The 26,998-nt window shown below is 31.8% G+C and overlaps 1 protein-coding gene across 1 annotated transcript in view; it reads right to left on the bottom strand.

Moving 5' to 3' along the window:
* Positions 1-7,779: 7,779 nt before the first annotated feature.
* LOC118181258 (uncharacterized) overlaps positions 7,780-26,998 on the bottom strand; it is a 320,872-nt gene continuing 301,653 nt past the window's right edge. The window contains exons 2-3 of the mRNA XM_085823405.1: positions 19,843-20,016; positions 7,780-14,142 (exon numbers count right to left, since the gene is read on the bottom strand). Of these exons, the coding sequence (XP_085679531.1) occupies positions 14,099-14,142; positions 19,843-20,016 (218 nt within the window). The 3' untranslated portion in view covers positions 7,780-14,098. The remainder of the gene's footprint in view (positions 14,143-19,842; positions 20,017-26,998) is intronic.

Here is a 26,998-nt window from a genome sequence, read left to right as displayed (position 1 = left end):
AAAAGGAAGGACTGATTTGGTACACTGTTCGGGGAGAAGTGTCCCAGATCAGTCCTTTTCGCACTTCTTTCCTGTTTATTTACACATTAGGAAGCTAAGAAAACACCCAAGCCGTCACTCCATTTGCTGGGATTGGAAACAGAATCAAACTACTTTGTATCATGAAATTATACATATAATCCACACAAATACACCTTTTGCGACTTTTATTTTCGCAACCGTTGGTCGTAGACATATAGTTCCAGCTTATGAAAATACTTTAGTTGATATTATTCACGCAGTATCTTAACGATTATTTTAAAGTACATATTCATGTTTTGGGGTTTTTAATTTTAGAAATTAACATAGTCAAAATTACAAAATCGAACGTTTATACTATCCTCCGGTAACTACAGTTAGTTATGCTTAGAAATATTTACACTCATTATATAAAAATAAAATATAAAGCGCTTGATTTCCTACAACGAAAATTGACTGAAAAGTTTGATCTAGAAATGTGGGATCATTCTCATGGGTCGCACACAAATTGAACAACGGAATGTTGCATGAAATGAAATATATGTTTAGAAAAAATTCTATTGTTAATAGATTAAAGAACGAGAATTATTATCCGGGTTGTCGTAAAACGTATTAAGGTTTTGTTTGTTTTTAAAAGGATATCTCATTCTCATAATCATGTGGAGGAAAAGTGGATCTTATTCACATAATCCAAGAGTATAATAATCTCATTTACATAATCCAGGACATTTACATAATCCAGTGGAGTTTTGGAAGGAAATCTCATTCACAAACTTTTGTTGACTTCACAGAACACTTAGAACCATGAGGTTTTTTTTTTTTTTTTTTTTCCCTCGGAACCCGACCACATCGTTAGAAAAATATATCTTCAAATAACACTTAAAGTAGATCTATATGTTATAGGTACTTTGTGTAAAGAGAAATTAAAGGGAAGTAGTGTATTTTTGTATTTTAAGTAAAATATTTTAATGTAAAATTAATGTAATTTACTCATTAATAGCATTAACTCGGGTTCCAGGTGTCACCTGCTCTTACATTTAATAACTGAGGTGTGCTCTAATTTTTTTTTTACGCAAACTGTCAAAGTGTAGCTCTATTATGTTATCTGCAGTTATATTTCATATTGAGTATTTAATTTAATTTTAATATATTTTTTATTGCCACATATATTGAAAAAGATTTTTCATTTAAATATGTTTTTCGGAAGGACATTAACATGTTTTAAAGCTGTGGGAATAAATTTTAGGTATTCTAGATGAATCTACAACGAAACCTTTCCCAAGTAGCACACGACGTTGCAAACTGGTCAGAGAGGTTGCAAAGTGGTCGTTTTCACAACTTTGCGAAGACGCAAAATATTTGCCGTTGCATCTTGGCCATTTATCGACATCGCTGCAAACGTCATGATATGACTGCTTTTAGACGTGGTCGTTTTAGAATTTTTTTTTTAGTTCATCAGCATTATTTTTAGAATGAAAAGAGACTAAATCTGCCCTTTCATGAATCTGAAGTCCGCATAAGATTTACTTTGCAATGTTTCATTACTTTATTTCATCTAAATATATTAATCTGAAGCACATTCCTCTAATGAAATGTAAATTTAATATAAATACTTTTGATTTATTAAATTTAATTAGTATTAAAAATACGTGCTAAATAATTGATTAAAATTCTGTTAAAATAATTAATACTTAAAATATTTTTATAAATATTATAGCAAAAAATTTTAAAACGAAACTAATCTATAAAGTAAGTCATTAAGTTATGCATTTTATATACTTTAAAAAATCATCTTTCAGAAATCAGTGCAAATCACATGTTAGCAATTATTTCTCTACTGTAATAGGACTTTATTTCTTATTTTTGAAGTAAGGACGAATTCACGGCTGTCCAATATATATGGCGGAAAATTCATCGAAGGAGAAGCAGACTTGTACTTTATTTACTGGAGGCTTATATAAAAGAACATCTCGAGATTTGCGCGCTTTGACTAGCTGCCAAATTCAAACATCTGAGCAATTAATTCAGATTCTAGCAGTTCTTTCAAGAGATGCCATGTGTAAGGCGTTCGAAAGACTTACTTCATGTTTGAAATTTAATCAAGCAATGACTGATATAAATAATATCGCTTATATTAAAAGTAAATGTAATGCACTGTCAATCAAAGAACGCATGGTGAATCTTCTCATTGTTCTGTATTTAGTTACTTCAACTGCCTTCAGCGAGTGAAATGATTATGAGAATGCTGAATTTGTGCTTATTTTGTGTGTGAATATCTGCTCTACAAGAAATGCTACAATGCTAATCCTGAAACTAGTGTTCGTGAAATAGTATTTCTGTGGTCTAGAGTGGTCTGTGGAATATAGTGTTCGTGAAACAGTGTATGGTTCGTGAAATAGTGTCTCTGTGGAAATACTGTCTCTCTCCGATCACTGTGGTTCCAGCGCTGCAATATTTGGATAAGCTTACTAGCTTTGTACTTCGGTTATAACTTCCTAAATGCTATATCGCATATCATTCATATTAATCGATTGATTATTAATCGTATTAATCGTTCATATTGAAATGTTGGCTTTCAGAATTAATTCATATAAAACCAAAAATAACATACAACGGTAAGTCACTTTCTGGTTTTGCTGACAATGTAATCAATACAGAAGGAACAACAATTCAAGCTGTTATGGTATGTTCATGACTTTCATAATACAAAGAAATTATTGGACTGGTACCAGTACTTAATAAGACTGCTGAAGATGAATTAGATATATATATAATATAAGCAATTAATTAATTATTAAAATTAATAATAATGCACATTCTATAGTATATTGTTTTTTTTGTACAGTATGCAGGAAAGGTTAATGATTTTAAACAGTGTATGAAATGTATGATCGAAAAACTAGTGTTAAGGAAACATTAGCATTTCTATGAAATATTGTAATCTATAATTACGTGATATTTAATTGTGTAATATTAAAAAACACTAATTTTTTTTTATTGATTGCAAATTGCAGTTTTATTACTTTTCGTTTGGTATCCGTTCTTCCAAACACTGTGTAATTCGCTGTTTTTGTTTTAAATATTGCCGTTATGTATGTTTATTAGATTATCTCAATAAATGAATGTTAGAAATCAGATTTTATTTTTTATTAAATTTAAGTATATTCTATTGCCGTTATGTATTATGTTTGTTAGATTATCTCAATAAATGAATGTTGGAAATTAGGTTTTAATTTTATTAAATTTAAGTATATTCTATTTTCTTTGCTTACTTCTTATGTGCTTGTGATAACAAAGAAATTCACAACAAATAGAAACAAGTTTCAACGTGTGCTATTTAACGAGAGCTTACTTTAACGTACTTAGCTTACTATCGTATACTGTATATTAAGACCTGCTTTTGTTTAAGTTGGATTTTGCGTCGAATCTGTTGACGTGTCGATAGGCTGTTCCATTTCCTTAACTGGTAAGTCTTCTGTTTCATCTTAATACTTGAACGGAGTTTTATTCTGTTATACTTAGTTTTTTCTTCTGCGAAATACTCTTTTACAGTTTTCTTCGATTTAAAAAGGTGTTTCATTATAAATTCAATTCATTATCCACTAGAAATATGTTTAGTTTTGAACAGAATTTCCCGGCATTCTCTTCGGCATAGAATAACCACACGTTAAATTTTAAAACAAATCTATAACTAAATATACCTTTATATTTTTTTAGTTAATAAACACTAGTGGGCTAGTATGAATGCTTTATACCTTTCTTTTCGAATTTTTATTTAGTCTCAACCTCGGGGATCGATGGACCACTAACATAATCTTTACGGAACTCGTGGGTACTATTGCATTATCCGCCCAACCTTGATGGCAATCACCGGCAAAGCCGCTATGCCGCCGAAACAGACAACCCAAAATTTTAAGAAAATGTGTTAGTCTGGCAACCCCGAGTGGTTGCTCTCACATTACCATCACGGTATGATAGTAATTCATGAAGCTTTGAAATCCGAGGGTCATATATTCTGTTGGTTTTGATTAGTATGCGGATTTTTTTTTCTTTTAAGGAATCGTAATGCTACGTGCGCTTGCTACTGAAAAAAGAAAGGGTTGCATGTTTTCAGAAATATAGCATTTTGTCTGTTAATAAAGAGTGTAGGAACAAACATTTCATGAAGCTGTTTTATGCAATTCCTTAACTGTTTTAAGTTCAAACAGATTGATATATACATAGTGAGCATCTTCTTTATTTTCAAATACAGATTAATTCAAACAACTTTGCAGTTGGAGGTATAGCTGGAGGTACAAAACTAACTGATATCAACTTTCTTTCTTTCCACCGACAGCGAGGCAGCCGGTCCACTGGATAGTTAGCATGTCGGCCAGGTAGCCCCGCTGACGGAAATAACTTGATCAAAATAACACACTTATATATACATATTGTGCTCAAGACGACTGCTGCGGGCAGTGCAAACAAATGCTGGAAGAAGACGATAGTGCAGTGATGGAAGAAGGGTGCATTGCGGGTGAGAAGAACAATTTCAGTTACATATTTACAGAGTTATGGATAGGTGGTTACAAAAGACATCCACAACATGAACAATAAATGAGTACAGTGCAATATAAAGCCATTAACAAAGTGACTAATAAAGCAGTAAAAATAATATCTAAAATAGGGCTAAATACTAAATAGCAATTGGAGATTTAAAAAAAAATAAGAACAAATGCAAACGGCAAAGTTAAAATGCAAATGTCAACTTAGAAACTTAATTTTGTAAGCACGCGAAGTAACTTTGTGCAGGCTTGTTAAGAAGCTCTAGAAGAACACTAAATGTAGCACTTTTGCTATATGCGGCTTCACTCTGTGGGTTTCCCCTGACTATTTTTAACTCCTTCACATCCCATCCGCCCCACACGGCCCTACATTGAAACAACCAGAACCGTCCGAGATTGTAATCTTGTTTTCTTCCCTCTCCCTAAGATATGCAGTAGCAGGTGCAGTTTCCCCAAATGCATTGTATCAGTTTACTGCAGACAGCTTGTCCTAAGAGGTTTCTTATCTTTTGGTTGATCGTGACATTTCGTTCTTGATTCTTTTGTGGTACGTACAGTGTGCTTTAAGCTTTAAACAGCAATAACAGCAGTTTAAAAATTTAAGGATTATATTTATTTTTAACCAATTTATTCCTTTCTATAAAAACAATGGAAATAAACAAAATCTCAGTCGTGATCATAACAGCCAGAAAAGCTTGTTGGTCTGACCTTCAGAATAGTTTTATAAAGAACGGGTTCAAAGGCTAATGGAATCTTTATTAGAAAGTACAAAGGATGTCATTGGAAATCTTCACACCTATTTTCTGCGTTAATGGACGGGGAGGAGAGGAAATTGTTGTGAAACTGGAAAACTATTTCGGGCGGTTCGGTATTTTAAGGATACAAGTTAGCAAAGGGTCTGAATTTCAAAGAGTTACTCACTGCGCCAGATGAACAGGAAGAAATTGACATCTTATTGGAAGAAATCATAGCTCATATAGCAAGGTAAAATATTCCAAGAAAAACAACGAATATAAGGCAGATACATTTATTTTTAACGTGCAAAAGTATATCAGATCACAAGAAAACTCATATGGTGAAATGTAAATCTCGATAGATGTCTAAAGCAGGAATCTCAACTGCATCACTTGACTAACTGATTTACTGTGGCATCACCGTCGTATTTAAAACTGCTCTGAATATAGGGTATAATGTACTACAAGCGATGGTAGAAACAAAAATCATTAGTTTTCTAGCACATTGATGAAAAAATTTAAAATCATTAAAGCGTCACTAATGATAATAGAATGCTATAAACAATAAGGAAAATTTTACTCGAGGATAAATAAGTAATAGAAGAAAAACAGAAGAGTTTAACACTTTCTGACTGCGAACTTCTGCCAATATGATTAAAGCTGTCAAGCAGTCCTACTTCTCATTTCGCACTTGATAATCTTACCGTCGACTTTTTTTTCGGACGAAATACCCTACTAGCAATTAAAATTGCTCTACCATGAAGGCGGCATGCAACAAATATCAAATCTGCATTAAAGATCCTACATGTTGGATTATACAAATGATTAGCATTCCACTCGCATGCACTGAAAGCAAGAATAAGTAGCACCATATATATTGTATCTAAATACGAAGACTGCACAAGGGGATTTTCATTTGGAAATTGCAACGGAACGTTGATTGTTTGTGAAAAGCTCGTGGCTCGTGGTATGCCTTGTGCAAGAGAGAAACTCCTACTTCAATCGTGGCAGTATCGTCGCATATCGAGAATGCTGTTTACCGTTCTATGACATTACTGCTCGTTTTGGTCGGAATCCGATGACTGTCAGGCGAATAATGAAGTCGATGGCTCCAGAAGGGCCATACAAGATACCAGCGGCACAGGGACAATAACGCCCGAGAGAATACGCGTGTTTTCTTTTCTGTGTTGTGGGATTGTATAGCCACGCTACCTACGCTGAGCCAAGAACTTGACTCGTATGCAGGAAGACAAGTATCTGCACGGATAGTGTCACGACATTTACAGCACCACGGACTGTCAGCCCTGTGACATTGTCGCACCTTCCCTCGATGCTGAAACACAGATAAGTCCGTGTCTACAGTGCTTCGACGATTGACTACACTGGATTCAGGAGGGACACCAGTTCATCTTTTCATAGGAACCCTGGTTCTACGTCAGCATCATGATCGATGTATTCGTCTGTGGAGGCACGTTGCTAACGTAGAAGAACGAGCGTTACCGCCTTCCGTTTGTCATCATCATACGGAGCCAGCATCTGGCGTGCTGGTATGGTCCTGGTCACGTCTTTTTCATATACCCGTGATGTACATAGGTACCGTTACATTTTTAACAAGTTAAGCAAGTTGTTGCGCCTATCTTTCAAGCCTGCGTGACGCCATCTTTGAACAATGTATTTTACGGCCGCGTGTTACCCATGCTTTCCTAACCTTCCTTGATAACAGAAGGTGCTGGACTGTTGCTCTAACCAGCACATTCTCCAGATCTCTCACTCACTGAGGGAATCTGGTCACGGATTGCCGAGCGACTTGCTCGCCACCATTCGACTCTTGTGCACAGCTGAAGCCACATGGAATAAAATATCCGTATCTGTCATCCAAGCTCGGTTCCATCTGATACCCATTCGGATTGTAGCCGATTAGACAGACATTAATTGCACTGGACAGAATTAAGTGCACACAGCTGTCTGAGATGACAACTGTGTGCACTTAATTCTGTCCCCTGTGTACTCCAAGCCACCTCAAATTTTTTTATATTTTCCTCCCGTTTTACTATATATTTATAGCAAATATGGTTCTGCTAGTTACTTTCCTTCCTGGTGCAGCAGTTTTAGTGGCCAGCAATGTAAATGAAAGAACTAAATGAAATTTTTATGAGGATTATTTTCATGCGAAGCATTTTAGGAACAGTATTGGTTTCTGTTTACTCGAAAATATCGAGATCACAAAAAATCCATGTAGTCATCGAGCTCTATTTACTGATTGAAATATGAAGTTATCAGTATTCCATGGCCTCAGCCATTCCACTTATTAAATAGGATAGAACAGATCAAGTAAACCTACTGATTGTTACGATCGTGTACAAGTAAAAACTTTAAAATATGTTATTCAAATATTATTCGTACATGCATTTTAATAAGCATACTAATGACAGTGGATATATATTGTTGTGTTTTATTTTGTGAAAGAAATGACGCAAACAAAGTTTTACTTAGTGAGAGTTTATTTATACATGGTTTGGCAAATGTGCGGAAGTGTATATAAATAAACATTCAGCATTCATAAATTACAAAATAGAGATTCGTATTCACAAGTGTAGGAAAATAATAAACCCTTATTCGGTAGCACTCATATTATTTTTGAAATCACATGAAAAGAGATTATTTAGTGGTGAACTTAACTTGTATCATGAATTTTGTTTCATAATCATACCGTATTAATGCTTAATAATTTTCTTCTTTTTTGTTCAGTATATTATTTATAATAACTTCTAATTTATTAACAGCGCTGAATATGTAGAAAAAATGCAAATGTACAACGTATCCATTTTTAATATTTATAAAATTTGTATTTTTTATGCAATAAACTAATTAGCACTGCGTACATATTAAAACTACATTTACTATCAAAGTTTTACAGTTTACATTTTTTAAAATTTCTTAAATATTGTGTATGCTGCATGCGATATGAATATAATAACATCGACGGTTGGTTTTATTTTCACTTTAGGATTTCACTGGAACGAATATACGAACTGCTATATGATTCTGTACTAAGAATAATGACACTAGATGTATACTCTAAATATTAAGGAAAATAGTAAGCTTTATTTATTTTAATTTACTTACTTTATTCAAAGAAAAATGTTTTCCAGTTTAAATCAGATTTCGGGAAGGCCTTTCTGGAGCAAAAAATTATATTATTCAAATAAATATTTCTATAATGATTAAAAGATTAAATTTATAGGAAGGCTGTTGATAATTGTTTTTATAAATACAGGTAAATTTTATAATAAATGATAATTTTTTAATATAAATAAATAAGTAATTTTATAAATACAAACACATTTTTCAAGCTGTCGTGAGTGCATATTTAGAAGAAAAGAAAGACTCTATATGTTAAACATCGCATACATTTTTTCATATTCTTCCGAATTCATGTAAACTACTGTTTAAAAATGTAAACATGGATATATTGAAAGAGTTCTTTTATTATTATTTGGGCCGAGAAAAGAAAAAAAAAAAAAAAAAAAAGAATTATACAATGGAAGTTTTGCAGATCGATAATACTTGTAATAAAAAAATGCATAAGGTTTAATATATTCATAATCAACATTGGTTTTAGAAAGCAATTTTATAATACAATAATTCATTTTCAAAGAAAACCTAAATTGATTACTTCAGAAAAATAGTTTTATGAAGCATATTTACAAGAATAAATATGTAATCATTGATCATTATTTGACCAATGTGCAAAAGTTAAAAATATATGTCTGTTCTAATAAAAATATGTAATTTATGTACCACTTTCGGCTGTTACATAATTTGCAGCATTTTTGCATATTTTAAAAATAAATATCAAATATTCTCTGCATTACTGCACAAAATAGTAATCTCTCCCATTTTTCTTCTTTATTGGAGAATTACAAAACAAAAGTAAATATGAATCATTAAATTCATTAGTATCCGAATAAGGGTTTAATAAAACATGAGATCTATACATTTTATAGTAGTAAATAGGATATCGAAGAGCAAGGGAAAATATGCAAATATACATCACTACACTAGTGCTATGGTTAGTGCATTTGCATACTTATAAGCACTTTGTAGGTGCTACAACTGAAAACTTGTAGATATAAATATGTGAGATGTATATAAACCATTTTTGAACTTGCAACTTTTCATAGTAATTGACAAAAGTTGTCAGTAAAAATTTGCATACATATTTCTAGAAAATATGAAACACATAAAAATTAATCAGTTACTGTGCCTCTTTACTTTCATCATGTGTGTTCATATCAACTGTATTACCAATTTCATGAAGTATTATTTTAATATTTATACAAAAATTAAAATTACACTCTTTTTAGTTTAATTTTTATTTAAAAATAAATTTTAAAAATCACCAGATTTACATTAAATTAGATTTAAGAGTTTTCAAAGTTCTTATCTCACAAGAGGTATTGGAATGAAAACAAGAGGACAATGAAAACTTTATTGCAACATTCTTACTTTCGTTACACGTTATCAAACGGCTACTGAGAGTTTGGAGGTCTTTGGATTCTAACTGCACTAAGTAGAGTTTGTTTTAATGTCTACAGATGCTATTTAGAGTTAAGATTTTAGTTCAATCTGAGAGATTAAAAAACCAGAATGAAAAAAAGCCATCAGACACGAAGTCTTTGAGAAATCCTTTGTCGCTTTTTTTCCAATGTAGAAAAAAATGGAAAACAGAAAAGAATTTTGACGTTGCTCGATCATGATTTTTTATTTCATTATCAAAATCGAATTTCAAATTCAAAAGAAAGCTGAAAGAAATAAGAGACATTTTGCCTGCATTTATTCATCAGTCTTGAAAGTAATTTGTAAATAAAATTATTTAACAGAAGTTATTATTGCAAAGTAATAATTTATATTAAATAATTTTAATTATTGTTCCAAAATTAAAGAATTAGATTTTACGAAAAGATATTAAAAATTCATATGTTTTCAAAAATGACAAAAATATCAAATACTTTTAGTGCAAAGAATATAATGATAAAAATGCTGTTAATGCGACTTAATCCTTCAAAACTATTCAGACGATAATTTATATAGTATATCCTACGCCACAGAACAAAATAATATTAATTATTATCAAATAGAAATATAATTAAATCTCATTTATTAAAAATCAGAACTCTCATTCAAATATTTTCTAAGCCGAAAGCAAGTTAGACTATATTTTTTTTGTTACAAAAAAGATTGGATTAATGAAATTTAGAGAATTATCATTTTTTGTGATACCAGTATGATTGGTTTATTTTTGTTTCATTTTCCACTCATTACTAACAATATTTTGTCAATTACTATCAAATATTCTCTTTCCAAACAACAGCGTAAAAATATGCAGTTTGTTTCTACCAGTTGATCGTTTCTAATTGAACACATTTTGTTGGTTGAATGATATTTTGCAAATTTTTATTATAAAACTGATTATGATTTAGGACCTAAAACAAAGTGTTTCTAACCTTTGCATTTTAAGATTCTTTTCCTTTGAAAAGAGAAATACTGCTGTTTCAGGTCTTGTATAATATAAACAAGGCGTTTCAGAACTAATAGGACAAGTGCATGGTCGCACGATAAGCGATTAGGTGCTGAAAATACTCCATACCTTGCATTTTTCGGAATGATAAACAAATGATGAACAACAAATACAAATGATGAAGAAGGAACTTCTGCATTTTCGTTCGTATACTGATACGTGTCAAGTCGCTAAGGAATGCCTCTAAACGGTTTACAAACGGTTTAGTTACATACCTAAACGGTTATAAACGGTTTAGTTACATATCTTATTCAGAGTGTAAACAAGATCTTCGAAGGTGCAGGACACAATTAAGACTGAAACTTAAGCGTTCTACGAGAGAATGGTAGAGGCGTGTGGAAAAACGGCGTGTGTGGGAAATGAAAGCGCCGTATAATAAACAACCGCTTAAGGCGCGACCATGTACTCCAAGGTAGAAATTATATGCTTCAGTGTGTTTTATGATGGCTTAAAGCTTGTTCCATTAAAACACTCTGTATATGTCGTTTGGCCCGAATACAATGCGGTCTTTTTTCTCTCAAATGCTGCTATAAAAGTCACCTTCATTTTTACAGACAAGTTGTAGCAGAAAAAATCCACTGAAATAGTTTATCATTTATCTTTTATATCGGAAGAAAATATATTTAGAGTTCTATGAAGAAATGCAGTATGTAAAACCATTATTTAATATTCAGTAGAAATGAGCATGTTCATAGATGGGAAATTGTCTTACATTCAAGCATTTTCTTTTCCTTTTAAACTGTTCTAAAGAAAATCTAGGATCATATTATTTATATATTATTTTATATTTAGGTCAAATCTTCCACATTTAAAGTTTATAAATGTGCAGCTGTCTTACAATCATTAACGGTGTACTAAATACTACTCTTACGACATTGACAAAAATGCATGTGCATCTTATATACAGTTCCGTTTTATATTCGGGCCAGTATGGAAAATATTATCCTGCTAATTTAATAACGTGACAATGTTAATAAATATATTTTATAAAAATGGCACATAATTAAAATTTAAAAAAAAGTTAAGTTAAAAGTAAAAAAAAAAAGAATGATTTTCCAGAAATAATAATTCTGAATAATTACGATTTACTATGCTATCAGAATAAATGAAATAACTGTCATTAAACATCCTTAAAAGAAGTCATGTTAATTATTCAATGATATGAAAGAGAACAGAAATACATAAAACTCTTTGCAATTAAGACTATAGGACTTCAATTTTATTCAAAATGATTACTTACTTGCATGACCATTTTTGTCTAAATCACATAACTATTTATATAAATTTCATTGATCTGTAATTTCTCAAAATATTTTCATAAAAATATAATGCAAAATTTATTTGTAATTATTTCTCCAAATTTCATTTGATGACAAAATTTCAAAATATTTGCAGGAAAATAAAATGTACAATTTTACATAAACGTTATTCAAAGTATTTGTATTCTTACAAACTAACCAGGGCTTTCTAAAAATAGGGTAATGTTCACCTACAATAAATATATTCAAATATTTATTTCTTTTATTCCCAGTTTCATGACATCTGGAACCAGTTAATGGTTTAAATGCTTCTTTTGCTGTAACTCTAAACAATCACTAGTTTACGTGTAATGAATGCATCTCTTCAAACAGTTTATATAATATTGTTACATTTTGATAGAGCTGCAGTTAAGTATTTTGTGGTCGACAAAACCTGATTCAATACAAGAAGTGTTATATTCAGTAAGTAGTATATAGTCACAAGAAATAAATAAATGCTTAGTAGTTGAGTGCCACTATCCGATGCAAACTAACAATTAAAAATAAATTGTTTAAAAATTCCGAGCAAGTAAGTTAGACACCCAATAAAACTGCATTTTAAAGCTGTATTAAATATATATACGCTTTATATCAAGTGAAAAGTTCCGTCTTTAACTTCCAAAGTTTATTCTAAGTACTATTAAAGATAAAAATAGTACTCTGGAAATGATGGATACGATTTCAATAAGTAATGTCTTGTAATTATATTCTTTATGCAAATTCAAGCACGTTAGGCAGAAAGCAACATTGTTTTGCAATTGTCGAAACTCGTTCAACATTCATTTAATTAACTTACTGTCTTTCTTAACATTCATATAAATATTCAGTAACATATGATGCAAGATATCTCACAGCGAATTCTTGCAACATAAAATACGTTGTCGGTTTTTACCATTTCCATATTATACGACAAGAAGACTTGCACGCTAACATTCCATTTAACATCGAAAGAAAGTTAATTTAAATCTTCCTTTCTTATGGAGATTACAGATCTTTAATAGGCCTCAGGGATAAAATGTTTTAAAAAAATGCAAATTTATTTGCATTTAATTCTAAAAGACGTGGTTCTTTCGTCATTTCAAAAGAAAGTTTCGCCCCTTTAAAGCAGAAAATAATGTTAATTGGGCTTCACAAAGACTGAAGAAAAGGTATTTGTGATTTATTTCTGGACATAAAACTATAGTCCAGAAATAAATCACAAATACCTTTTCTTCAGTTAAGTATTTTTTTTTTAAAGTGAGATACTAATTCAAAATTTGATACACTCAAGTGGATTATAAAAAATGTTTCAGTTGACGTACGTTCAGTGAAATGGGAAGTCAAATTATCAGTTTCTTATATTTTGCCAGCGTATCATTAGAGTTTTAATTCAACATATTTTAATCATTCAAATAATGCTGGCAATTCTTCATTAGATCAGACGCATCTTCAGTTTTGTAAAAGTTTTCATTCACGCAGTTTGTACTTCACATTACGGTGATGAACTTTTATTTACGAAAACAGGAAAGACTACATATGCAGTTTATTTCAAACTATTTTCACAGATTAAAGTTAATGATTTGTTTGCTCAATATAATGCTGACAAGATGGCACTTTTTTATTCTAATATCGGGACATTGTGCTTTAAATGTGTATGATGAGTATACATTTATCAGACTTGAAAATATAATAAAAGGTAACAAGAACAATGGTAGAACACTCCTCAGATTTTAAAACAGCTATATTTGTCTCTTCGTCTTTTTAGCTTTTTACGAAGTGAACACGTCAGAGGCTTCCCAAAACACCTCCCTCTTCTGCAATACTAGGAGTAGTTTGTTCTGGCGTGCTAAACTTCCACCACGGTGTGCAGGTGAAAAGAGAAGAAAGATTTTAGACTTTGGTGTATTTGTTCCATGGGATCACGTATTAACGGAAAAGTTTCAGTTACAGCATCGCACTTGAGTTGGGTTCTTCAACAGCTTTCGAAACTGAAATTACAAAACATAAAAATAAGTTTTACATCAACAAACGTTAATGCAAATCACAAAATAGTTAGTAATAATACAGTATAATAAACTAAAGGGGAAAAAAAAATCAACATAGAAAAAAATTTAAAAACATTTTTCAGGAAAGTTAAAAGTACTGCTATTAATTCTGGAGACTGATTCCTTTTCATGACTTGATAAATGTTACTAAAACTTTAACTTTCATTTTATATTTAAATATTTTTATGCACGGAAATCTCTATCAGTGAAAAGAACATGTAACTTTCGATTTATAAAATTAATTGGAGTTACTAAAAATCTAAACTATGAATAACTTATTGATATATAAATATTAGGTAAGGCAAAATCGTACTCGCCGCTTACGACGGCTTTATCAACAGATGAATTATAATTTCGTTTCTTTTAACTCCATGAAAGAATATTTAAGAAATGGAAATAAATATAATTAGTAATAATACATGTAGAGGCTTGTCCTCGCCGGCATTTTTCATGCCAAACATATTAGAAGGGTTAGTTATAAAAGAAGGATTGGTATTTATTGGGTTACAGAAAAGCTCATTCCGTTTATTTACCTAAGGGTATAAAGTGTTCTCTCTCTCCTTCAAGCTATTCTCCGTGATGTGCTTGGAAGCACACCTAGCTCATATCGAAAGCTCTGGAGTTCTAATGCCGGCAAGGACATTGCACATTTTTCATGATTCCTGTTTCGAAAAACCTAATGACTCCACAGTGGCGTTCGAACTAAAAGGCGATTGACGATACTTCGTCAAAATCAGAATTTGGCTATTAGGCCCTCTCCTCCCTAGTTATCTTTTGAGTGGGGGAACATGTAAGGTATTTTCTTCCTTCTTAATGCATGCCTTCTCAGAGTAATTGAAATACGTCCGGCTAGCAATCAGAAGATCTGGATTTCGAATACTATCAACAGCATTGCACATATTTCATGTTTTCTGCTTCGAAAAAAGTATTGATTTTACAAGCGGAGGGATGACTTCGTGGATGACAGTTGATAGTTAACGAGAGACGGAGACACCATCATTTTACCAAGAGCACTGTCTCGCGTTCCCTCATATCTAGCATTAAGAGATACATCAAATAACGTTGTAAGATATTATAGTGGCTCAGGACATAGTTATATAATTTACATTATTTTATATACTCAAGTTTAAAATTCTATATGAAAGGCTTAAAACTTCGAATTGGTTCATATTCATATCATGCATGCGTGACTATGTTACTGGCTTTACGTTGGACATAAGATATCACGAAAATGCTTATGTGGCCAGCCATTTTCTTGGGATTTAACACCAGGTGTGCCAGTATTAATCTATTTTATCCACTTGATCATTGGTGAGGTGAAGAATCGCTAGATGTCACATGAAATTAAATCAAGGAGACAATTGTTCTGGCAATGGTCAGAGTATCCAAAGAAATTAGAAAGAAATCTCAACAACTTCATTCCTTGCTATTCGTTTCTTATTACATCGAAACTTTTAAATCAAAAATATGAATGTTAATTAAAATATGGTCATGATGATATTAACAAGGAGGAGTTCTTCTCGGAAAGAGACATAGGTCAGAGTTTAGTAGAAGGATGGCCGATCTGAATTTTTTCAGTTAACTCTAAAGTACAGTCTCTAAAAAGCAGTTACAAGTACTGTAATACTACTATGAAATTTTCTCACAAATGCTCTAAGTATTACATGTTAGACAGGAGATTTTTTCTGACTATAAATCGGTTTAGAAACACCTAAGTTACCTAACACCTAAACACCTTGTAGAGTCATTAGGTTAATTGGAATCCAGAAAAGAAGAAAAATAGCAAACGGCTTCGCCGGGAATCGAACCACGGACCTCTGGAATATTGCCCCAGCGTGCAGAACCACTACACCACGAAGGACGCTAGGAAAGTGGGAGAAATACCTTATATACACCCCTTTTTAAAGGGCGACTAGGGTTTTAGGGGACCTAGTCTCCAAATCCTGGGTGCGAAGAATCATCATCCACAACCCTTTTAGTTCGAGCGCTACTTGTAGAGCCATTAGGTTAATTGGAAGCCAGAAAAGATGAAAAATAGCAAACGCCTTTGCCGGGAATCGAACCACGGACCTCTGAAATATCGGCCCAGCGTGCAGAACCACTACACCACAAAGGACGCTAGGAAAGTGGGAGAAATAAATTATAACCTAAGGTTAGCTTAGGTTGTTGGATTATGGCAAAGTACACGAGGGATATCTACCTAAAAGGAGGAAATCTTCGTGAAAAACGTTTTACAGGAAACTGGTTCATAAAATCATGACAATCACCCATGTAGCCAGCTCGTTCGCAAAGTTCGAACCGTTCGAAAAGTTCGGTCGTATTAATTAAGACTTAAAAATGAGTACCTTGGAAAGTAATTAAGAAATCCTATTGTACATTATATGGTAAGAAAAGAGGAGTGGGAGACCATGGCATCGCCCCCCCCGGGCTCAAAATTGGGGAGGAACTACACAGTCAGTGCAACGGGACTGTACCTGTACGACCCACTGGTGAAATTTTAGTATCCAACTCACTTCTACCTGTACATGTATAGTTTACAGAAAAACAGTTGGGGTGATGAAACGAACTTATAGAATGTTTACGAGGAAATTTTTATACAAAACAAGTAAAATTGTGAGGTATTTCTCTCGCCTTCTTAGCATGCTTTTAAACTGTAGTGGTAAGCCCGCTCGGAGTGTAATCGAGAGGTCCGTGGTTTGAGTCGCGGCGAGGGTATTGATCAATTTTCACGTCTCTTGCTTCGAAATAACCTAATGTCTCTACAGTGGTGTCCTAACTAAAAAAGGTGGTGGATGATGATTCTCCATCACCAGGATTTGGCGATTGGGTCCCCTAATCCCCAGCCATCCTAAAAAGGGGTGTATATAAGGTATGTTTACCGGCTTCTTAGCATGCTTTCGTGGTTTAGCGGTCAATACACTCAGCTCGTATTTGAGAGATCCGTGTTTCGAGTCCCGGCGATGGCAAATCTCATTTTTCACGTCTCCTATTTCGAAATAACCTAATGTCTCCATAAAATAACACTTCAAAATGTGTGTTTGAAGTGTTTTAAAGTGAAGTGTTTTTGAAGGACTTAAAGTTTTATTTCGGATCTAAAAGCATAATTTTTACTCATTTCCCGATATATCCTTTTGACATTTTATAGATTTTGTGGTGTACAGTGAGGAGCGGCAAAATCTCTGGCTATAACACTGCACAATACAGGAATAATACCTAATTATCACACCCAATCCAATTAATAAAATGCAAAAAGACTGACTGAAAATAATAATACAAATGATAATAGTAACAATAACAGATAAAGGTCATGGAATCACGAAACAGGAAAAAACTGATGATTCATTGGTTCCTGTGCTATTATTCCTTTACTGAACATTTGAAAAGTCTATACTATACCACATTTTTTCCCCTTTTCTTACCAGGTTGGATGACAGTTTTCTGTTTGTTCAGTTGCATCTTCTGTCATAATGCCCACTGTGAAAACTATTGCCATTCCACATGATACAAGATCTTAAATTTATCTTTTAAGTGGTATCAATTTTTTATAAATGTATTATTTTTACTATGTCTTAACTTTTTTTTTCGAGCAAAGGCAGGTAAACAAAGTTTCAATTTATTATTAAACATTTATTGAAGGATTAATGCAAGAAATTAAATACATGATATTGAAAAAAGGTGTATTAATTTGTTATAAACGACAGAAATGTAGTAAAATAAATCGAAAAAGATGCATTCATATATGTATGCGAAACTGTGGGACATACAAGCATTTATTTGGTATTTTGTATAGCCATGTGGAAGATCGCATCTCGTAGCAAAGCTAAAAAAAAAGTATTGTTTTAGGTTTTCAATACCTTTATGAACTCTTAAAATGTGTAAAAATGATCTAATGCTTTCTAAACTGAAAAATTTTAAAAATATCTTAATTGAAAACTGTCTTCTTTACTTCCTTGTACGAAGTAAAGAAAGTATTGTAATCGCAAAAATTGTCGGGTATCATATTTCGAAGAAAATATTCATTTGACCGCTCTTGAATCCATTTGAACATGTTTCTGAGTGACATCTGGACGTACGGGCAGAATAAAGGACTCCTTTTTTCCAAAACGGATTGTAAAATGGATTTAAAATGGATTCAGCGGAGCTTTTTTTTTTTTTTTTTGTGACATCTGTACGTACGTATCTATGTATCTCGCATAACTCAAAAACTAAGTAGTAGCTTAAGAAGGTTGAATTTTCATATATGGGACTAATATAACATGTAGTTGGGTACCTCCCTTTTTGGTTGCAATTGGCAGCACCATACTTAAATATATATGCATACACTCACTCATAAACCATAAAGCATTTTATTGACCAAATGAATAATGTATATTAGAATACAACTAATGTATATTGGAACACTTACCAAATTATAATGTATATCTGAACACTTACCAAATGATAATGTATATTGGAACACTTACCAAATGTTAATGTATATTAGAACACAAATGTATATTGGAACATACATTTTATAAAACTCCCTCTGATCATGAAGAAGATATTTTGATTACGTTTCGAAATTTGAAGCAAAGAGACGAATATTTATCTTTTTTTATGGTAGAATTAAGAGTAATGTAGAATATTTGTACTAGCTTGTGAGCAAAAACGTACAGTATTTTAGGTGTATCTCTGTAATACAGGCTATTCAACTTTGTGGATTACTAAGAAAAATACAGAAAGTAACAAGTTTCAGACAGTATAGCAAGTACCAATTTCTTTCAGATCCAAATTGCAACTGCGAATTTCGTGAAATATGATGCTAGAATGATGGTAAATGTATATCACAAATGTCAAAATATAAAAGTCAGAAGTAGTGGTATAAGGACAAGGAGAGAGCAACTTACTTAAAAAGTGCAAACTAGCACGAGTGTCAGACTTTAGGGAGGGAGAAAAACTCTCTTGATCAACAGGTAAAGAAGTTCAAAATACTGCGGAAAAAATTTTAAAAGACAAGAACATCGATAACTGTATAATGTATCTTAGAATAGTGGAAAACTTTATAACTCAACAAGTTCAAGATATTCCAAATTCTTTAAGAATATATAATGCACCTTCTCGCTTATTGTTTAGATGAACATTTCCCGCGATAATAGAGATATTTGTCTGCTAGAAACGGCCATCACTTATACACGAAGATACCTTTATGATTTCTTTCTTTGAGAAAATTTCCTTAACACTTTTTTTAAAACTAAAGCTGTTTCAATGAGGTTAACGAACATGCTGATGCAGCTTTTCAATCAACAAAGAAATTATTAAATATATAAATACTATTAAATATTATCAAAATATGTAAAATAAGTTTCTATTAAAGAATTTAGGGAAAAAAAAGTGTTATGTAGCTTTCTTTCAAGTAAAGGTTTACACTTCTTTTATGAACACTATATAAACTTGGGTTATCTATGCTATTTTATTAAACGTGTTACTATATTTTTATTCATTCAGCAGAATATGTTTCTCTGTATAATGAAAAACTATAGCGTTTTATACCCATTTTCGCCCTTCTTTTCGTACACACGTTTAGTAACTTTTATTAAAAAAGTTAACACAGCATCGTCATATTACTGCATAAATATGTAATAGTAATATTGAGAAATTACATACCGCTGATATTGACGAATGTTATTCCCCACAGTACACTCCAGATCCAACCCACAATAATTGGAGCCAGAAGCAGTTGCAGGAGAGCCGCTAATAAATTATAAAGTACAGATCGCCTCTTGTCTCCGTGTTCGGTGGTGCAACCGCACAAGATAGTGAACGAGCTGATGAAAGTACCTGTGGAAAGAAACGTAAGTAGTTATATGATTTTCTTTAGCAAGAAAATGAAGAACTTTACAAGTTACAAGGAGATAAGCAAAAAAGATTGCAATGAGAAAAAATTGCTTATTTTGTAATTCAGATTCAAAAAGTGATTTCAGATTTGCACTTTTCAATAGCTACATAAGAATAACTAACTGTTAATAATTAAGTATTGCACAAAAACATAAATTAAAGTCTTGCTAAAAGCGCTAAAAGTTATTCCGTGATTATTTTAGTTGTTAAGATGTTCAATTTTAAATGCGATTTGAAATAAGATACTATTATAGAACGCTATATTATTAAAAATTTACCTGCAACATCTCGTTTTACTTTAAGATTCTGAAAGTTAATTGGAAACAGTTAATTCAATTTAAGAAAATTCTTCCTTTGATTAATTTTTAATGAGAAAAGGTTGCAATAAGCATGAAAAATAAAAATATGGATAGTATTAAATGAATAATTAATAACCACAGAGAACTAGAAACAAACTGTGACAGAAACTCTCGGAGGAAACTTTCGGGGCGAAGAAACGGCTTCTATATCTAGGGCGAGTATAAAGGTTTTTCCTGGTTACAAAACCTTTTTGAAAATGTTGTAGAGACATATTAGACAATTTTTGAAAGCAGGTGAGATGAAAAATGAGCAACGCCTTCGCCGGGAATCGAACCACGGACCTCTGGAATACGGTCCCAGCGTGCAGACCACTAAACCACGAAGGCATGCCAAGAAAGCCGGAGAAACACCTTATAAAAGTAACTGCAATAATTTAGTTTTTTCCTCTGAAAAGTACTATATTAGTAAAGTTCAACGTGTGGCCGTTTCGTAACTTAAGGAATGTGAAGTTGGTATTTCAGTTCTCGTCCCATATTTTTACATTTATTCTGTAACATTCGACATAGCAATCGTTAGTATGGCTTTCAAAGTATCTATGCAATCAACTTGAGTGACAAACAATTGGTCTTTGGACAGGACAGGTATGTTGGCATGTTGGACAGGACAGGTACACTGAGGGGGGAAAAAATAGTTTTATATCTAGCGTTCTACTGTGCCAATTGGCGAAATTCAAATTACGTTTCCCATGTATCGAAAGCGCGACTTAGGATATATATTAGATTTATATATAGCATTGCTCAAACGTAGGTATTTTGACAGAAAATCGGACGTTTTCTGAAATAGCATACCAATTCTTTCCATATTTCGATTCTACGACTCAAATTATGCCTAGTTTTTAAATTTTGCGATTTTTGGTGAGAAATTTAAAAATTTATGTTGGCGCATTTTTTTTTTTCAGTTTGCGCCAACAATAATTCACTTGGTGAACTTCTTAATTTTTAACACTTATAATAAATATGTAAAATTTCAAGACTCGCCAAATTGTAAATTTATGTATATCTCATGAAATTTTGTATAAAAATCTTTAAATTTTTGAAGGTGTGCTTAGAAATGCATCTACATTAATATAATGGCAAAAATTTTACAGGTTTTAATTCAAAATGTTTTCCGAAAAATATATAAAAATTATTTAAAAATACGAATTTTAAAAATAAAAAAATTCGCAAATTTTATTTCGAATGAACCTAAATTTCGAAATATGAAAGGAAGTCAAATTCAATTAACATTGAGAAGCTAAAATTTTGAGAGCTAATTTCTTAAAAACGCATTCTTGCGAATTTTACAAAACGTGGCAGTTTGGCATAATGTGAGTCGTAGAACCGAAATATGGAAAAAAAAAAAAAAAAAAAAAAAATGGCATTTCATTTCAGAAAAAGTCCGATTTTTGTGTCAAAATACCTATACTAGAACAATGTTAAATATAAATGTAATACATATTTTAAGTCGTGCTTTCGAGACAAAAAAAAAAAAAAAAACGCAAGTTGAATTTTGTCAATCGGCCCAGTAGAACGGGAAATAATAGAACTGTCCCTTTTTTTAGTCCCTTTTTTTAGTTAGACTTTGTCCCTGAAAGGACTATTGTTTTCGTTTTGCAATTTTGCGTTGGTTCACTATAAATGTCCGTTTCACGTTTCAAACTGTTGCCACCAAATATTAGAGCCCTGAATTATATTTGAAGAAATTAAATAATGAAAAATATATATAAATGTATGTATATTTCTCGCATCGTGATAAAACAACGGTACATAGAGCCATCCAATTTTGAATGACGTAATCCTCCTACGAATATGGGCATGTGGAAGCCCAAATTTGAAATTTGTTTTATTATCGATTTCATATTTTGTAAAACTTTAACGAATTTTTGCTTAACAAACTGAAGGATTTCAATGCGAGCAATGGCAACGTTGTTCAGAAAAAAAAAAAAAAAAACACTTTTATTTCCAGCGCGCAAGTCTCTGTACTGGAAATTCTAAAGACATGCTCATTTTAAAACTATTCTGCGGTATTCCTGTTGAACTGAATTATGGTTTAAGTGCGAAGAAGGTGATATTTAATAAATAAATGTAACACACAAAATGCTAAAAAAACGCCCCTTTGGACGTAATTTAAAATATGAAACCTTTCTGTTTTTGTTTCTCGCAATGTAAATTGATTGATAGTTTTAATTTAAAGCATTATTCAATTCATTAGAGAATTGAGAGCTTACTAGTGTATTTAGAATTCCGGATACAGTGTTACAGTATAAGTATAGCCAATACACTTTTTGAAATCTTCTTTTAGCTCATGATACCAATGTTGAGTTTTCTTAATAAAATGACACATTAAAAAGGAGCTTCCCTTAAGTATTCACAACAGTCTGTATGGCTAAGTGTTGCCATATATTTTTCATATTCGCATTATTATTTATTCAAAAATGATACATAATGATAACATTTAGTGGCAACATCCTTTTATTTAAAAATGATTCGGCACAAAATTGAGGGTTAAGACTAATAGCCAAAATTTATGTATAATCCAAAATTTCGTATTACAAGCCTATCTATTTGTTGGAATAAACTACTAGATTTTGTTTAGAAGATGATCATCCGGAAATGACACTTTAATTAAAGCACGTTGCTATTTAAAACATAGAACTGGGGGAAGGTCATGTGCTGGCTACATCAGATTTTATTGTTTTCCCCTCCGAGAAACATAGAACATTTGGGGTTTAAGAAGTTCTTAGCCAGGAAAGACAGTCGACCAGAGTGAGAATAATGCAGGGTTTGAAAGATGTAAATATTTAAAATATTGATTTCCTGGCAAAAGTTTCTCTTTCAAACGAAACTGAAATTTGTTTAAATCTTAAAAAGTAGTTCTTTTTCACAAAAAGTCCTTTTGGCTTTAAGAACGTTTCGAAAAATCCTTTTTTTCACACAAAATTGAATCTTAAATGTATACACGGATACAGACCCATCCTTTTCTATATACGATGCAAATTCAAAAACTGCATTACCAATGTGAAACCTTTAAAGCCAGGCTCGAAACGCGAACATAAATTCGCACTTTTAGGAATCTACGAATAAATGTTATTTGCTAAAATATCATCTCTCGGTTTTTTTCTCTTTAATACATCTGGGTAAAATCCTAGTGTACGGTGTCATGGCATCGGCCTTTATTTTGAAAATTGTCGTCTGCACCAAAGTGATTTTGAACCCATCTGATAAATCACCAGTGGCGAAAAGTCGTCAAATCCCGTATGTACCGTATTCTAGGATCAGATCTAAATCTGTTTAATTTTTATACATCCACGCTTTTCATATCTTTTTTCACTCTTAATTTAACGGAAAAAAATAAAGAACTAAACATATCAAAATTCTGCTTTTTGCATTATCAAAAAAAGTGGAAAAAATGTCCTGGAAAAAAAAAGAAACTTGAATGAAAATTATAACTTAATTTCTGAAATTCTGGCGAGATTTTTAAAATCACTCAATCCTTTCGGTTATTTGATGTTTATGATTTTAAAATTTTAACATCAAAAAATATATCGGGTATAAAGTATTGAAATTTTCACAGATTATAAAACAAACTTTTAGCCCCTTTAAAAAAAAAAAAAAAAAAAAAGAAAAGAATGATAAAAATATGAATTGTGCGATTTTCAACATTTCTTATAAAAATATGTGTTGCAGGCTGAAGCGGAGGAGAACAAAAAGCATTTTTAGCGGGAAATTGCTTTGAGTTTGCCATCTTGATGCATTTAATGACAAATTTTGCTATTTTGGCTCACTTAATTGGCGATATTCGTTTAATGCTCATCGTACCATTCGATGAGCATCGTAACATTCGATTTGATGCAATAACATATTCTTATTAAATCAAATTTTCGAAACTGAATATTCAAAGCGATTTCTTGACGTGCAGTTATTTATTTATTTCATAATTTTCTTATAATTTATTGCTTAAGCTTTAATAATGACTAAAAGTTTTGTCACTGATAAATGTGTAATTGAGACTAAAAAGAAATAAAATGGAAAATAAAATACAATTAAAAAATGGATTTTATAAAACAAGCTTTTATTCAAAATAGCTACGATAGTTAATGCACAAAGTGAAAATAATTTATCGTATAATTGTTTAATGGAAATAATACCAGATTAAGTATTTACAGAATTTATCTAAAATTTTATATAGCGAATAATTAAAGCGTAGGGCTCCTAAGTAACGAAATCTGTCAATTTATTTGGATTATCAAGTGTATAAGTCATTATCGTTTTAAACTTTCGAATAATTTTTTAAAAATTTCTATTAATTTAATTTCATTGCTAAGTATATGAGCCATTATCTTTAAAAATTTATCATGGGAGCCACGAGCTTTTATTGTTTGACGATTAGTAAAAAAAAAATTGAATTTGCTATGCTATGTATTCTACTACCTAAGCAGCTTCATGCTCTATTATTACTACTGTTTTATTAGAAGCTCACAGTTAAGCTACTATTTAATAGTTTCTAGAGAAATGGCAAGTCCTTGCTTTATAATCAATCTTTCGCTTCACAACCGGCAGGTGGTGCTATAATGATATATGAAAAGTCTGACGAAATGATTCCTATGAACTTTATTTAGCAAGACTATTTCAAGGAAATATTCCGTAAGATAATTTTCTTAGAAGAAAAGTATAGTTTTCTTTCCCGAATAACTTTTCCGTAATTAGAGGTACTCTTAATTAAAACTGCATTAGCCAATTACCTATTTTTCTATTTCTTCTTTTCCCTCGCTTCTTAAAACTCTAGTCCTAAATCTAGTATTAAAATATCCAATTTTGCTTTAACACAAGCATTTTACGAAGTTGATAGTTTATTTCTAATGTGTACAAAAGGTCATTATATACATATGGAGTTGAATATATATGTATATGACTTCTTTGCTTATGAAGATTTTGCATACATCTCAACGTAACGGAATTTTAATTTCAGTTAATCTGAGATGACTTTCTATATTTGCTTGTGAGTATAAAATTAGAAGTACACTCAGTATCTTTTTGATATTTTAGCGAAAACTGTCAGACGTTTTCAATATGGAAGGAATATAAGGGTACCAACATACTTTATTTCTCAAACACTATTTTAAAATAGGACAGCTAATGAGATTTTATTCATTCCTACAGTATAGGAATGCTGCCATATAATACGATGCGTACTCCGATGTCAAATATTATCACCTCATGAAGTCTCTATTCAGTTATATGAAAATAACCGAATCATGGATATATTGAGCTGAAGCTATAAAGACCTAAAAGTTTTAAAATACCTAAATATTTTTAATTGTATGAAAATTCCAAAGCATCTCACGAAAACGTGCTCTCATGCTCGTAGAAAGATACAAATTAAAGTATTTGAATCTATTTAAAAATAGTTAAAATTATATTCACGCATAAATGTATAACAAAACTAGACGACTCTTATGAAAATTTCAATTAATAGGTATATGAAAACGAAGAGAATTATCCTCGTCTGAAAGCTTACTTCATTTGTTTAACTTTGCAAACTGAGACTGAGGATTTCCGGTTCATGAGGCATAATGGAACTTCCCTGAAACACTCAACAGAATATCGAACGACTTAACTGTTAATTAATTTAATCTTGCAGTCCTCTTGGAAATTTAAGCTGTTTGGTTAGTATTAAGTACAGCTTACTTATCGAAATAGACTACAAGACTAAATGATATTTTATAGGATCAAAAAGTCAAAAGGCTGAACGTTCGTAGTTAACACCAATCAAAACATACCAATCTTTAATGCAAGATCCTTTCGCAATAATAAACTTCTGCCAACACTTGGCGAAGCCTTCGAAGCACTTCTGGAATTCGTCTCAAAGAATTGAGACGAATTCAATTATAGTGGTTTTACATTTTTCTATTGTAAGCTCGGGAAATATCCATAAGTCACATTAAGCGATGTCAGATTAATATGACTCATATGTAAGGAAGAAAGTTCCTGCTTTAGATTGAAATTTGGGAACCAGAGGTCCTGTAGATGGCAGCGTTGTCATGTAAACAGTACGTCAGCATCGGTCGAAAAATCGATATTCGATAATATTCTTGATGCCAAAAGTTGCTTTTAACATGGTATTGCTTTTACTGAGATTTTTGCGGAATATCTACTTGCTTAGAGATTTTATGTTTCCAACAAGCTCGTTCCTCGTCTATCTGGAACTACCAGATACATTGATATCACCCGAATATTCTACACGTGCTACTAATTGCCGAAAGCCTTTTTCATCACTTTGAAGGTTGCATTGGATATTTGCTGAAAGTATCCCCAAAATATCCCCATCAACAGAAGTTATTTTTTACATATTGATAAGTGTAAAACAACCAATTCAGTGTATTTAAAAACAACGGAAGAGTAACACATGACTGGGTGGAAGGCTTGCTTATCACCAAAGCAATAAATACAATCGCAGGAGTTTATATCGCGGTAACGTTTTATTGAGCTTCTGATGTGACTTCTGATACACCAGTCATGTGAGGATAATACGATTAATTAACATATTAAATTAAATGATTACATTACATTACTAGAGAGCAAGTCTG

The sequence above is a fragment of the Stegodyphus dumicola genome, chromosome 9, assembly GCF_044657685.1.
Source record: "Stegodyphus dumicola isolate Sdum_Otavi_A_Nest chromosome 9, ASM4465768v1".
NCBI classification, from domain to species: domain Eukaryota; kingdom Metazoa; phylum Arthropoda; class Arachnida; order Araneae; family Eresidae; genus Stegodyphus; species Stegodyphus dumicola.
This window is presented reverse-complemented; position numbering and strand designations above follow the sequence as displayed.